We start from the raw sequence: 16,158 nt of genomic DNA on the forward strand, positions 1-16,158 counted from the left end.
TATAATTACCCCTTATTGGGGCAGAACAGCCCTATTGGGTTTATTTCATGGTTAAATGATTCCCTTTTCTCTGTAATAATAAAACAGTACCTGTACTTGATCCCAACTAAGATATAATTAATCCTTACTGGATCTAAAATAATCCTATTGGGTTTAATTCATGTTTTATTGATTTCTTAGCAGACTTAAGGTATGAAGATCCCTTATCCGGAATACCCTTGGTCCCGAGCATTCTGGATAACGGGTCCTATAGCTGTATAAGGACACAGTAAGCTCTATCAGAAATGGATATCAGGCCTTGCCAGGGGTCATGGCTTTAAAGGAAGCAGCCCCTATGGCTGCTGGGGGGCCCAGGAGGTATAGGGGTCCCAGTGGGGCCCTGACTGATAAGCAGTTTTAATTGGTCAGATATCAGTTGGGAAGATTTGAAAATCCCATCAGGTATGGGCCACACTGGCACACTGAGGTGGCTCTAGTCCAGGGGCGGGCAAACTATGGCCCGTGGGCTTTTTAATCCGGGCCGCTGTCTCAACGTGAGTCTTGGCGTCTGGGGACTGATGAATGAAGACGGCATAATGCTGGCCCGGCTATCAAATAAGTCAATGTGGCCCCTGAGCCAAAAAGTTTGCCCACCCCTGCTCTAGTCCAACTGGTCTCTGTTGCCCCACTGTATGATTTGGACCCTAGACCAAATGGACTGGCTGGATTTGGCTCAGGACATGGTTGGGCAAATTGGGCCCATGTGCCCTTGCTTAGGACTTGTATTCCAACTGGGCCTGACGCCTCTTCCAGAACTCCAAGAACAGGGTAACTGCAAAGCTACACACAGAATAACAGGTACTCAGCACCCAGGCACCCATGGGATCACACAGTGGTTCAGCCGAAGAGCCCTCTGTAAATATAATTGCTAAATGCAGTCTTTGTCCATTTTTATTCAATCTGCCCTGCTGCGACTGACTCCTGTTTCATGGGCCAGAAGCAGCAGTGCAGATAGGAAAAGTCCAAAAGCAATAATACTTAGAAATAAACTTTAAAACCAAGAATCTATATTAGAAAGTTATATTTATTGGGTTTAGAGTCAGGACATGACAAAAAAAATTCAAGTCTAACTGGTCTCTGCAGGCCCCACTGTATGATTTGGACCCTGGACCAATTGGATTGGCTGGATTTGGCTCAGGACATGGTTGGGCCCACGTGAACTTGCTTAGGACTCGCACAGTACCTATATCTCTCTCTTAAAGGGATACACACATCCTTAACCCATAATTAACATAACTCTCTCCACACGGGGTTCGTGGAACAGCAAACAAAGATTAGTAATTAGTGGTTAAAAAAAAAAAGTCTTATATAATTCACATTTCATGTATAAAGAGATCGTTAAAATATACTAAAGGGAAAATTAAACCTTAAAAAGAAAAGGGCAAGTTAAATATTACAGTAAATCAATTAAAACTGCATTTTGATTTACAAAAATTATTTTTTACAATTTTTTTTCTTTCTTTAACACTACTGCCCCAGTCCGACATATTCTGTCCTGTGCAACCAATTTACTCATGCCGCTAACCCCTGCTAACAGCCTGAGCCTACAGAATGGGTCGGCTGGTTACGGCACAACGGTATAATACATAGGTCATAGTGCCCCAGTGCCAAATCTATAGGACAAAATAATGACAATAGAGATTTATTAAACAATATTGCTTCATGTATGGAACGATCTGAGAGATATGGGTCGGACGCCCAGCGATAGGCAGAAACAAACCAGACAAATATTACCTGAGTTACTGGATTTTTCTTCTTTTCAGTGCACTTGGATTCATATTCGGGTCTCAGCTGCAGCTGCTGCTGTTCCTCTTCAAAATCAACCAAGTCCCACTCGTATTCCAACCGGGCCTGACGCCTCTTCCAGAACTCCAGGAACAGGGTCACTGCAAAGCCACACACAGAATGACAGGTACTCAGCACCCAGGCACCCATGGGATCACACAGTGGTTCAGCCTAAAGGTGGCCATACACGGGCCGATTGTAGCAGCCGATATAGGGTCCCTTAGACTGATTCGGCAGCTTATCGGCCCGTGTATGGGCAGCAACGACTGGCATGCCCGACGATATCTGGCCTGAAATTGGCCAGATATCAGTCGGGCAGGTTAAAAGATTTAGTCGGATCGGGGACCGAATGCGGCCCCTGAACCGTCTGCACCCATTGCCTTCATTTTAATTCGATCAAATTATAATTGGGCCAAACGATCGAATTAGCCTAAATTTGCCCGATATCACCCACCCGTAGGTGGGGATATCGGGAGAAGATCCGCTTGCTTGGCGACCTTTGTATGGCCACTTTAAGAGCCCTTTGTAAATGTAATTGCTAAATGCAGCATTTGTCTGCCCATTTTTATTCAATCTGCACTGCCGCTTCTGACTCCTGTTTCATGGGCCAGAAGCAGCAGTGCAGATAGGAGAAGTCCAAAAGCAATAATATTTAGAAACAACTTTAAAACTAAGAATTGATATTAGAAAGTTATATTAATTGGGTTTAGAGTCACGACATGTAAATAAAATTCAAGTTTCCACCAGGATTTGACACTCACAACACCCATTCAGATGTTTGTTCTCAAACAAGGGACTGGTAAAAACTACCAGCTGGCTGTTGCTATGGTACTGGTACTACCCTAGTAACGTTTACTACATTATCTTCAGTTTGAGGAATTCTGATAGATGTTTAGTCTCTGCTTGATGCAGGAAAAGGTGATGTACCGTGTTAGCCAGTCAAAAAATGTTTACAGAGTAACCCTTTTGAAATAAATAAACCAAACAGGAATGGTAGGTGTTAAAACATTTGGCCACTAGGGGTCACTGTTTCCAACTAGAGCCAATGGCAGTAATATATGGGTGCTAACATGCAGGTTAGCAGTGCTGCCATGGAAACAAAGGTATGTTAGCTTTGCTACGACAATCAAGTCAATATAAACTCACCCCAAATTCCCATGAATATGGCAAAGAACAGCGTGGCCACGTTGTCAAACATATGTGAATACTGAAGAGAAGGAATAAAAATGAGATAAATTAATTACGGAAGTGGGCGTGTACTAACAGATTTATTGCCCCGCCCCCAACGTACCTGCGACGGCTCACAAGTGGAATTTAACCTCCAGAACTCACAGCGCTTATCACACAGGGGGCACATTATGATCTGCCCACCAATGTTGGGGTCACAGATTTCTTTACTGCAGTAGTGTAAAAAACAAGGGAATAGTTATAGTTGAATTAACAAGCAGTGATTGGTTGGGCTCAAGAGGAGATGTTATTAAAGCTGCCCCTATTCTACAGCAGCATGGCATCTCCCTTACCTACTAATACTGTCATCCATTGTTATCCAGCCGTAGAGAAAACAGAAAAATCCAACAACAGCAGCATAGAACAGCATTTCCGTATAGAAGCCCAACCAGGCAAAATAGATCCCGATCTTCTCCCCATAGTATTTCCTAAAGGCGAGACAAAAATAGTCATATTGTTTCCCTTAGACAGTACAGTATGGGGGTACAGCTTATTGTGTGCCCAGAACATTCCTTCTCTGTATATTTGTATTTATACATATGGGTAGGGGGCGCCATAGTGTTTCCCTTAGACAGTACAGTATGGGGGTACAGCTTATTGTGTGCCCAGAACATTCCTTCTCTGTATATTTGTATTTATACATATGGGTAGGGGGTGCCATAGTGTTTCCCTTAGACAGTACAGTATGGGGGTACAGCTTATTGTGTGCCCAGAACATTCCTTCTCTGTATATTTGTATTTATACATATGGGTAGGGGGTGCCATAGTGTTTCCCTTAGACAGTACAGTATGGGGGTACAGCTTATTGTGTGCCCAGAACATTCCTTCTCTGTATATTTGTATTTATACATATGGGTAGGGGGTGCCATAGTGTTTCCCTTAGACAGTACAGTATGGGGGTACAGCTTATTGTGTGCCCAGAACATTCCCTCTCTGTATATTTGTATTTATACATATGGGTAGGGGGTGCCATAGTGTTTCCCTTAGACAGTACAGTATGGGGGTACAGCTTATTGTGTGCCCAGAACATTCCTTCTCTGTATATTTGTGTTTATACATATGGGAGGGAGCCAGAGAAAACCCTGAACTCTGAACGCCACTTATCAGTTCTGGACCCAAGATATATGAAGCCAGTACCAGCCATTTAGCCAGCGTCAGACTCTTCCCACCCACCTAATCAGATCCAGAGGCTGTTCCTTATAGAAGCGGGTAAACTTTGCCCAGTGAGTATATAGAGTGTATCTCTCGCAGTTCCTTTCATCTGTTTTCTTCCAATACTGACACTGAAGGGGAAGTAAAACCACAGTCAGAGAGACCGAAATAGCAGCGCAGATAACAGAAAGGGAAATAAAGTAATTAACCAAGTTTTAGTTGCTATGGCGATGAGACAACAATTCCTCTCACGCTGAGTGATCATTTTGGGCCCTTGGGTCCAATAAGAATTACTGACAAATTAAATCGTAAAAGTGGGCTCCCAGGGGGCAAAAAGGCCAGTCACAGAGCAGTTTGGGATCACAGTGGATACTGGATACTTAGAATGGGTCTGCTTATAACCAGTATCCAATCAGGTGTCTGCTTTCACTGCTGAGACACGCTTGGATAAGTAAAAGCTATTGCCTGATTGGCCGATGCCAGCCATAAGGCTAACCTTTCATGTAATGAATCAGCATTATTACTTGTCATTACCCACGCTTTATAAAAAGTAATTGTGATTGGCTGGGAATTGTTCAACCAAATCTCTGTGTTTATGACCAAGAGATACACTGTAACAACCAAACACTCAGAACCTGCCGACCTCCCGTCATTCATCCGGCTTCCCTGTTCCCTGCAAAAAAACGAGGGGTCCATCAGAACCACAAATATGATACGTACATCATGGAGGGGGTAGGCATCCAAGTACGACCCGTTGGTCAGGAGTCTCTTAATCCCAAACTTTTTCTTCCCTTCTTCTTCCCCATAATGGCAGCGAGAGAGAATGTAATACACCTGTGAGAGGGAAAATATCAGCATCACTAACATAGATAGGGATTCCCCTGTACTAAGCACAGTTCAGCAGGAACAGCCCCCTAAGTTTGCTCATAGCCTGTACAGAGAGATACAATAAAACTATGGCAGCATAGGGATTCCCCTGTACTAAGCACAATTCAGCAGGAACAGCCCCCTAAGTTTGCTCATAGCCTGTACAGAGAGATACAATAAAACTATGGCAGCATAGGGATTCCCCTGTACTAAGCACAGTTCAGCAGGAACAGCCCCCTAAGTTTGCTCATAGCCTGTACAGAGAGATACAATAAAACTATGGCAGCATAGGGATTCCCCTGTACTAAGCACAATTCAGCAGGAACAGCCCCCTAAGTTTGCTCATAGCCTGTACAGAGAGATACCATAAAACGATGGCACATAGGGATTCCCCTGTACTAAGCACAATTCAGCAGGAACAGCCCCCTAAGTTTGCTCATAGCCTGTACAGAGAGATACCATAAAACTATGGCACATAGGGATTCCCCCGTACTAAGCACAATTCAGCAGGAACAGCCCCCTAAGTTTGCTCATAGCCTGTACAGAGAGATACCATAAAACTATGGCACATAGGGATTCCCCTGTACTAAGCACAATTCAGCAGGAACAGCCCCCTAAGTTTGCCCATAGCCTGTACAGAGAGATACCATAAAACTATGGCACATAGGGATTCCCCTGTACTAAGCACAATTCAGCAGGAACAGCCCCCTAAGTTTGCTCATAGCCTGTACAGAGAGATACCATAAAACTATGGCACATAGGGATTCCCCTGTACTAAGCACAATTCAGCAGGAACAGCCCCCTAAGTTTGCTCATAGCCTATACAGAGAGATCCCATAAAACTATGCCACATAGGGATTCCCCTGTACTAAGCGCAATTCAGCAGGAACAGCCCCCTAAGTTTGCTCATAGCCTGTACAGAGAGATACCATAAAACTATGGCACATAGGGATTCCCCTGTACTAAGCACAATTCAGCAGGAACAGCCCCCTAAGTTTGCCCATAGCCTGTACAGAGAGATACCATAAAACTATGGCACATAGGGATTCCCCTGTACTAAGCACAATTCAGCAGGAACAGCCCCCTAAGTTTGCTCATAGCCTGTACAGAGAGATACAATGTCCATATTAATGATTCAGCTGAAGTTCTGTAGACCAGCAGTTCTGATCCAATAAACATATAAATTGCCCCCCAGCTCAGGCTACACACAGGGGTACAGGACGCCTTACGTACAATTCTGTTTCGGGTTGATGGGGTGAAGAATTTCTCCCTTTCCTCAGTACGGAAGAGCTCCTGTTTATCCTTCCGGAACGGCGCAGTGAAATAGTCCGGCTCGGGATACATGACCTCCTGCGGCAGCTTGAACAGTTTCAGCACGTGGCTCAGAATGTTCTCAGAATCATCTTTTAAATCATCAGCCTTGAGGGGCATTTTGAGGTTTAGGACTTCTGCGTAAGTTGTTAGAACCTCCCAGGGCGCGTGGATTTTTACAAAGTAGGTTTTCCCATTTTCAGATTCCTGCAAGAAAAATGGACTTACTCTGTAAGTAACATGGCAGCTCCCTCTCATAATAAGCTGTACCCCCATACTGTACTGTCTAAGGGAATCACTATGGCACCTCCTACCCATATGTATAAATACAAATATACAGAGAAGGAATGTTCTGGGCACACAATAAGCTGTACCCCCATACTGTACTGTCTAAGGGAAACACTATGGCACCCCCTACCCATATGTATAAATACAAATATACAGAGAGGGAATGTTCTGGGCGCACAATAAGCTGTACCCCCATACTGTACTGTCTAAGGGAAACACTATAGCACCTCCTACCCATATGTATAAATACAAATATACAGAGAGGGAATGTTCTGGGCACACAATAAGCTGTACCCCCATACTGTACTGTCTAAGGGAAACACTATAGCACCTCCTACCCATATGTATAAATACAAATATACAGAGAGGGAATGTTCTGGGCACACAATAAGCTGTACCCCCATACTGTACTGTCTAAGGGAAACACTATGGCACCTCCTACCCATATGTATAAATACAAATACAAATATACAGAGAAGGAATGTTCTGTATATATAGTACAGTATAATAGGTACTTACCTTTTTGTCTTCTGTCTCTAATTCCAATCCTGATTTCTGTAAATTTAATTCAAACTCTCTTCTTCTCTCCTGTAAGAAAAAAACAAAATGTGTCAATATTATATATAAACCACACCAGATAAAGAAAATACAGAAGAAACTAACAATTTAAAGGGGAACTACACCCCAAAACTATTTCTGAGCCCACTGAAAGAAAATGTAATTCTAAGTAACTCCCCAAATCCATTCATTCCTCATTCTCACTGGGTTTATAGTTATGTGTAACTGTCACTGTGTCTGTCCCTTTCCCTTCCCTGCACTGCTGGTTCTGACTCCTGATACAACTCCCCAAATCCATTCATTCCTCATTCTCACTGGGTTTATAGTTATGTGTAACTGTCACTGTGTCTGTCCCTTTCCCTTCCCTGCACTGCTGGTTCTGACTCCTGATACAACTCCCCAATATCCATTCATTCCTCATTCTCACTGGGTTTATAGTTATGTGTAACTGTCACTGTGTCTGTCCCTTTCCCTTCCCTGCACTGCTGGTTCTGACTCCTGACACAACTCCCCAATATCCATTCATCCCTCATTCTCACTGGGTTTATAGTTATGTGTAACTGTCACTGTGTCTGTCCCTTTCCCTTCCCTGCACTGCTGGTTCTGACTCCTGATACAACTCCCCAATATCCATTCATCCCTCATTCTCACTGGGTTTATAGTTATGTGTAACTGTCACTGTGTCTGTCCCTTTCCCTTCCCTGCACTGCTGGTTCTGACTCCTGATACAACTCCCCAATATCCATTCATTCCTCATTCTCACTGGGTTTATAGTTATGTGTAACTGTCACTGTGTCTGACCCTTTCCCTTCCCTGCACTGCTGGTTCTGACTCCTGATACAACTCCCCAATACCCATTCATCCTCATTCTCACTGGGTTTATAGTTATGTGTAACTGTCACTGTGTCTGTCCCTTTCCCTTCCCTGCACTGCTGGTTCTGACTCCTGATACAACTCCCCAATACCCATTCATCCCTCATTCTCACTGGGTTTATAGTTATGTGTAACTGTCACTGTGTCTGTCCCTTTCCCTTCCCTGCACTGCTGGTTCTGACTCCTGATACAACTCCCCAATATCCATTCATCCCTCATTCTCACTGGGTTTATAGTTATGTGTAACTGTCACTGTGCCTGTCCCTTTCCCTTCCCTGCACTGCTGGTTCTGACTCCTGATACAACTCCCCAATACCCATTCATCCCTCATTCTCACTGGGTTTATAGTTATGTGTAACTGTCACTGTGTCTGTCCCTTTCCCTTCCCTGCACTGCTGGTTCTGACTCCTGATACAACTCCCCAATATCCATTCATCCCTCATTCTCACTGGGTTTATAGTTATGTGTAACTGTCACTGTGCCTGTCCCTTTCCCTTCCCTGCACTGCTGGTTCTGACTCCTGATACAACTCCCCAATATCCATTCATCCCTCATTCTCACTGGGTTTATAGTTATGTGTAACTGTCACTGTGTCTGTCCCTTTCCCTTCCCTGCACTGCTGGTTCTGACTCCTGATACAACTCCCCAATACCCATTCATCCCTCATTCTCACTGGGTTTATAGTTATGTGTAACTGTCACTGTGTGCCATTCTGTTCTTTGGGTTGGCCTTTGCAATAAGCCCAGTAGGTGGCAGTAGTAACAAAGTGAATTTTACATTCAGAGCATGAACCATTATATGGTCCTTCCCTTCCAATTCCTGTGCTATAAATATAACATTTTCCAATGGCTTTTATACAATGAGGGGCATCAAGACTAGTTATGTGAATAACCCCAAGGTTCATTTATGTCCGTTTGTACAATATATAGTATTTTATCTAAGATCTGTACTTTATATTATCTGAGCAGCAATCTCCTTGTGACCTCTCACTCACATGTATCTGATTATCTACTCGCTTTATCTCAAGGGCAAATTATGGATCTGTGTGTGATAACAAAATAAATACAAATATACAGAGAAGGAATGTTCTGGGCACACAATAAGCTGTACCTCCATACTGTACTGTCTAAGGGAAACACTATGGCACCCCCTACCCATATGTATAAATACAAATATACAGAGAAGGAATGCTCTGGGCACACATATACCCTTATATACTACATGTTCAATATGATGGAAAATAAATGCAAGATAAACCTTTGGCTATTTATAACGCATTTCCCTTTAGAGTGAAGGAGGCTGATAAGAGTATCGTGCGGATATGGGCACAGGGAGGACAGGAAGCCCCCACCCCTCGCGCTATGTATATCTGTAATATGGTGCATAGGTTACTGGGTTCCTTCCCAAGCTCTGACATGTGGGAAGTGATCCAGAGGAGTCCCTGTAGGGCTGCCCTTACTGATGGCCTGTGGGCAATATACAATAGATCTGCTTCAGCCCACAGCCCTAAAGCTGCAGAACTACAACTATCAGCACCCTCTGTGAGTAGGAAGAGAATGCAGGTTGGGTATATTGTGTGGGGCACACTGGGAAGTGTAATCTTTATTTAATGGTTAAATGATTCCCTTTTCTCTGTAATAATAAAACAGTACCTGTACTTGATCCCAACTAAGATATAATTACCCCTTATTGGGGGCAGAACAGCCCTATTGGGTTTATTTAATGGTTAAATGATTCCCTTTTCTCTCTAATAATAAAACAGTACCTGTACTTGATCCCAACTAAGATATAATTACCCCTTATTGGGGCAGAACAGCCCTATTGGGTTTATTTAATGGTTAAATGATTCCCTTTTCTCTGTAATAATAAAACAGTACCTGTACTTGATCCCAACTAAGATATAATTACCCCTTATTGGGGCAGAACAGTCCTATTGGGTTTATTTAATGGTTAAATGATTCCCTTTTCTCTGTAATAATAAAACAGTACCTGTACTTGATCCCAACTAAGATATAATTACCCCTTATTGGGGGCAGAACAGTCCTATTGGGTTTATTTAATGGTTAAATGATTCCCTTTTCTCTGTAATAATAAAACAGTACCTGTACTTGATCCCAACTAAGATATAATTACCCCTTATTGGGGCAGAACAGCCCTATTGGGTTTATTTAATGGTTAAATGATTCCCTTTTCTCTGTAATAATAAAACAGTACCTGTACTTGATCCCAACTAAGATATAATTACCCCTTATTGGGGGCAGAACAGTCCTATTGGGTTTATTTAATGGTTAAATGATTCCCTTTTCTCTGTAATAATAAAACAGTACCTGTACTTGATCCCAACTAAGATATAATTACCCCTTATTGGGGGCAGAACAGTCCTATTGGGTTTATTTAATGGTTAAATGATTCCCTTTTCTCTGTAATAATAAAACAGTACCTGTACTTGATCCCAACTAAGATATAATTACCCCTTATTGGGGGCAGAACAGTCCTATTGGGTTTATTTAATGGTTAAATGATTCCCTTTTCTCTGTAATAATAAAACAGTACCTGTACTTGATCCCAACTAAGATATAATTACCCCTTATTGGGGCAGAACAGCCCTATTGGGTTTATTTAATGGTTAAATGATTCCCTTTTCTCTGTAATAATAAAACAGTACCTGTACTTGATCCCAACTAAGATATAATTACCCCTTATTGGGGCAGAACAGCCCTATTGGGTTTATTTAATGGTTAAATGATTCCCTTTTCTCTGTAATAATAAAACAGTACCTGTACTTGATCCCAACTAAGATATAATTACCCCATAGGGCAATGCATGACACCAAAGAACCAATAGCAGCCCCTTACCCTTAGTTTGGCCCCCCCATAGTTACCCCCATGTAGGCACAGTTGGATATTTAGCTCCCCTTTGAGTACTTACCGCTTTCTTCTCAGCGTCTTTGCCTGTGTCTTCAGTGTAGGAAAGAACAAAATCTATCCGCCGGGATCCATCCCAGAAGAACACCGAGTCCTTGCTCTGCGCATGTTTGTCTATCTGTGGGGGGGGGGGGGGGAGGAGATAAAAGGAAATCAATATTTTATATCTATTCATGATTGGCATTTGTGTTGTAATGCAGGAAACACAAATGCCCCTTATTCCCAGTGTCGGATACCTACCCTATGTGCTGTGGGGCAAGACCCTCATTTCATAATACAGCATGCAAAGAAGGACTGTGTATAATATACTCCTATAGGCAACATGTGATGCCATTTCTGACCAGCAGATGGTGGTGCTCTCAAAAAGAGTATGGAAAATGCCTGTGATAGGAAAGCAACCTGGCAGCTCCCACCAGTATCAATTAGTGCAGAAGAATGTTCTGGGCACACCCCAAACACACCCTCATACGGTGCTGTCTAAGGGAAACACTATGGCACCTCCTACCCATATGTATAAATACAAATATACAGAGAAGGAATGTTCTGGGCACACAATAAGCTGTACCCCCATACTGTACTGTCTAAGGGAAACACTATGGCACCTCCTACCCATATGTATAAATACAAATATACAGAGAAGGAATGTTCTGGGCACACAATAAGCTGTACCCCCATACTGTACTGTCTAAGGGAAACACTATGGCACCTCCTACCCATATGTATAAATACAAATATACAGAGAAGGAATGTTCTGGGCACATAATAAGCTGTACCCCCATACTGTACTGTCTAAGGGAAACACTATGGCACCCCCTACCCATATGTATAAATACAAATATACAGAGAAGGAATGTTCTGGGCACACAATAAGCCGTACCCCCATACTGTACTGTCTAAGGGAAACACTATGGCACCCCCTACCCATATGTATAAATACAAATATACAGAGAGGGAATGTTCTGGGCACACAATAAGCTGTACCCCCATACTGTACTGTCTAAGGGAAACACTATGGCACCCCCTACCCATATGTATAAATACAAATATACAGAGAAGGAATGTTCTGGGCACACAATAAGCTGTACCCCCATACTGTATTGTCTAAGGGAAACACTATGGCACCTCCTACCCATATGTAGAAATACAAATATACAGAGAAGGAATGTTCTGGGCACACAATAAGTTGTACCCCCATACTGTACTGTCTAAGGGAAACACTATGGCACCCCCTACCCATATGTATAAATACAAATATACAGAGAGGGAATGTTCTGGGCACACAATAAGCTGTACCCCCATACTGTACTGTCTAAGGGAAACACTATGGCACCCCCTACCCATATGTATAATACAAATATACAGAGAAGGAATGTTCTGGGCACACAATAAGCTGTACCCCCATACTGTATTGTCTAAGGGAAACACTATGGCACCTCCTACCCATATGTAGAAATACAAATATACAGAGAAGGAATGTTCTGGGCACACAATAAGTTGTACCCCCATACTGTACTGGAAAGAGCAGGACAAGATGGAAAGAGCAGGACAAGATGAAGACAGTAGGGCAAGATGGAGACAGTAGGACAAAATGGAGACAGCAGGGCAAGATGGAGACAGTAGGACAAGATGGAGACAGTAGGAGAAGATGGAGACAGTAGGGCAAGATGGAGACTGTAGGGCAAGATGGAGACTGTAGGGCAAGATGGAGACAGTAGGGCAAGATGGAGACAGTAGGGCAAGATGGAGACAGTAGGGCAAGATGGAGACAGTAGGGCAAGATGGAGACAGTAGGGCAAGATGGAGACAGTAGGGCAAGATGGAGACAGTAGGGCAAGATGGAGACAGTAGGACAAGATGGAGACAGTAGGGCAAGATGGAGACAGTAGGGCAAGATGGAGACAGTAGGGCAAGATGGAGACAGTAGGGCAAGATGGAGACAGTAGGACAAAATGGAGACAGCAGGGCAAGATGGAGACAGTAGGGCAAGATGGAGACAGTAGGGCAAGATGGCGAAAGTAGAGCAAGATGGAGACAGAAGAGCAAGTAAAGACAGTAGGACAAAGGAAAAACTTTGGACAAATTGGAGACAGTAGGACAAGATGGAAACAAAAGGGTAAAATGCAATAAGGAGAGGAATATGGTGAAACAACCTGCAACCCTTCATTGCTATTGAATTACAACTCCCAGCACCCACCGGCAGCTGAGGGGCATCAAGCAGTGTTGGGAATGTTAGTTCAAGCAACAGCTCAAGGGCCAAAGGTCAGACCGTCCTGTCTATGCATAATGGGACATGCCAAGTCTATTTTAACCCTGAGCCCCTGTAATTCTGCCCACACCAGAGAAAGCATTTGATTGGCTGCTATAGGTTACTATAGTGGGGACAAACGTCAAGCACCAAAACCCAATCAAAGCAGGCCATTCGCTAAAATCAGCCCCACACCGTATAACCGGTCATGCAAAGGAAACAGGTTAGAGAAGCAACATGGCAACTCCAACGCCGGGCAGAAACACTGATCAAACCAAAGCAAATCTGGGTTTACCCTGAGGCGACGCTTCAGGAACAAGTTCATTTTGCGCCATTTCTGCGGAGTAACCAGCAAATAACGTTACAAAATAATTCATAAACAGAATCTCACAAACTGCCATGGCAAAGAGTCTGCACTTGGCCGGCCAACTCCACAAGGGAAGGGGGGGGGGGGGCAGATATTGGTACAAAGGGGGCACAATTCAGTTTGGGTGAAACAAGCAGAGACATGCGGTGAGTGAAGCACAGAAACTGACACTTATAGCAGCCATATTCCAGTCATATCCAAGGGGCCCCGAGGGTGGTAGGTCCCTTACTGGCCTGGCCCTAAGGTTGGGGAGTCACTTACTGGCCTGGCCCTGAGGTTGGGGAGTCACTTACTGGCCTGGCCCTGAGGTTGGGGAGTCACTTACTGGCCTGGGCCCCGAGGGTGGTAGGTCCCTTACTGGCCTGGCCCTAAGGTTGGGGAGTCACTTACTGGCCTGGCCCTGAGGTTGGGGAGTCACTTACTGGCCTGGGCCCCGAGGTTGGGGAGTCACTTACTGGCCTGGGCCCCGAGGTTGGGGAGTCACTTACTGGCCTGGGCCCCCGAGGGTGGTAGGTCCCTTACTGGCCTGGCCCTAAGGGTGGGGAGTCACTTACTGGCCTGGGCCCCGAGGTTGGGGAGTCACTTACTGGCCTGGGCCCCGAGGTTGGGGAGTCACTTACTGGCCTGGGCCCCGAGGTTGGGGAGTCACTTACTGGCCTGGGCCCCGAGGTTAGGGAGTCACTTACTGACCTGGGCCCCGAGGTTGGGGAGTCACTTACTGGCCTGGGCCCCGAGGTTGGGGAGTCACTTACTGACCTGGGCCCCGAGGTTGGGGAGTCACTTACTGACCTGGGCCCCGAGGTTGGGGAGTCACTTACTGGCCTGGGCCCCGAGGTTGGGGAGTCACTTACTGACCTGGGCCCCGAGGTTGGGGAGTCACTTACTGACCTGGGCCCCGAGGTTGGGGAGTCACTTACTGACCTGGGCCCCGAGGTTGGGGAGTCACTTACTGACCTGGGCCCCGAGGTTGGGGAGTCACTTACTGACCTGGGCCCCGAGGTTGGGGAGTCACTTACTGGCCTGGGCCCTGAGGTTGGGGAGTCACTTACTGACCTGGGCCCCGAGGTTGGGGAGTCACTTACTGACCTGGGCCCCGAGGTTGGGGAGTCACTTACTGGCCTGGGCCCCGAGGTTGGGGAGTCACTTACTGGCCTGGGCCCCGAGGTTGGGGAGTCACTTACTGGCCTGGGCCCCGAGGTTGGGGAGTCACTTACTGGCCTGGGCCCTGAGGTTATATATATACTGTACATATTCATATTGTTTCCATTAGAAAGTACAGGAGTAGTGTGTATGTGCAGAACATTTGTGCGCTACATATAGTGAAGCTGCCATGTTGCTTGCCCCATTATATACACAAAATGTATCATCCAGAATACAGAGGGAACGGTACTGCTCGTTACAAAGAAACCAAAATGCAGTCGGCCGCTCTGACTCCATAAAAGCCAGAGGTTCATCCTGAGCCATTGCCGGCAGGTTCATTACTGACAGAGAATGGAGACGCCGGCCCTTTATCTTGCTTGGCTGTCTATTGAGTGCCTGAGAGAGAGGGAGAGGTCTCGTGGGTGTGATTTACACAGAAAGTCTGGGGAATATTTGTCATGCAAATGTGACCTGAACTAGTAGGTAAATAAATGTTACTGCGGTGCCAGATAAGAGACAAAGGAGTCACTAAAGATCTTATCAATATAATGAGCCCCAGGAGCAGAGGCACGAGAGGGGGCCGGCAATGCAAAAGGGGGGGGGATTTATGGGCAAAATAAAGTCACGTGACTCTTTGTAGCCATTGGGAACATACAACATGGGCACCTTTCCATTAAAACTAATGGCAGGTTTGGCCGTTTCTCCGCCAGCTGAAAAATCCCCCGTAAGATCTTATCAATATAATGAGCCCCAGGCAGGAGAAGAGGCACGCGAGGGGGCCAGCAATGCGAAAGGGGGGGATTTATGGGCAAAATAAAGTCACGTGACTCTTTGTAGCCATTGGGAACATAGAACATGGGCACCTTTCCATTAAAACTAATGGCAGGGCCGTTTCTCCGCCAGCTGAAAAATCCCCCGTAAGATCTTATCAATATAATGAGCCCCAGGAGCAGACGCACGAGAGGGGGCCGGCAATGCAAAAGGGGGGGATTTATGGGCAAAATAAAGTCACTTGACTCTTTGTAGCCATTGGGAACATAGAACATGGGCACCTTTCCATTAAAACTAATGGCAGGTTGGGCCGTTTCTCCGCCAGCTGAAAAATCCCCCGTAAGATCTTATCAATATAATGAGCCCCAGGAGCAGACGCACGAGAGGGGGCCGGCAATGCAAAAGGGGGGGATTTATGGGCAAAATAAAGTCACTTGACTCTTTGTAGCCATTGGGAACATAGAACATGGGCACCTTTCCATTAAAACTAATGGCAGGTTGGGCCGTTTCTCCGCCAGCTGAAAATTCCCCCGTAAACATCTCTACTTAAAGCAACGTAGCAACTTTCCCCCTTTTTCAATACATTTGTCACCGTTCCGCGCGCCGAGATC

The 16,158-nt window shown here is 45.0% G+C and overlaps 1 protein-coding gene across 6 annotated transcripts in view; it reads right to left on the reverse strand.

The window, feature by feature from the left end:
- ano5 (anoctamin 5) overlaps nucleotides 1–16,158 on the reverse strand; it is a 55,105-nt gene that overhangs the window by 12,156 nt on the left and 26,791 nt on the right. For 5 of the 6 annotated variants that reach the window (XM_031900392.1, XM_031900393.1, XM_031900390.1 and 2 more), the window contains 9 exons: nucleotides 11,029–11,142; nucleotides 7,189–7,257; nucleotides 6,304–6,588; nucleotides 4,924–5,037; nucleotides 4,225–4,334; nucleotides 3,345–3,479; nucleotides 3,116–3,221; nucleotides 2,971–3,031; nucleotides 1,774–1,925 (listed from right to left, as the gene is read on the reverse strand). In XM_031900392.1, coding sequence (XP_031756252.1) covers nucleotides 1,774–1,925; nucleotides 2,971–3,031; nucleotides 3,116–3,221; nucleotides 3,345–3,479; nucleotides 4,225–4,334; nucleotides 4,924–5,037; nucleotides 6,304–6,588; nucleotides 7,189–7,257; nucleotides 11,029–11,142 — 1,146 coding nt within the window. Of the gene's footprint in view, nucleotides 1–1,773; nucleotides 1,926–2,970; nucleotides 3,032–3,115; nucleotides 3,222–3,344; nucleotides 3,480–4,224; nucleotides 4,335–4,923; nucleotides 5,038–6,303; nucleotides 6,589–7,188; nucleotides 7,258–11,028; nucleotides 11,143–13,564; nucleotides 13,620–16,158 lie in introns of those variants that run through there. The other variant, XM_031900395.1, reaches the window with a different exon arrangement.

The sequence above is a fragment of the Xenopus tropicalis genome, chromosome 4 (assembly GCF_000004195.4).
Source record: "Xenopus tropicalis strain Nigerian chromosome 4, UCB_Xtro_10.0, whole genome shotgun sequence".
In the NCBI taxonomy this organism is placed as follows: domain Eukaryota; kingdom Metazoa; phylum Chordata; class Amphibia; order Anura; family Pipidae; genus Xenopus; species Xenopus tropicalis.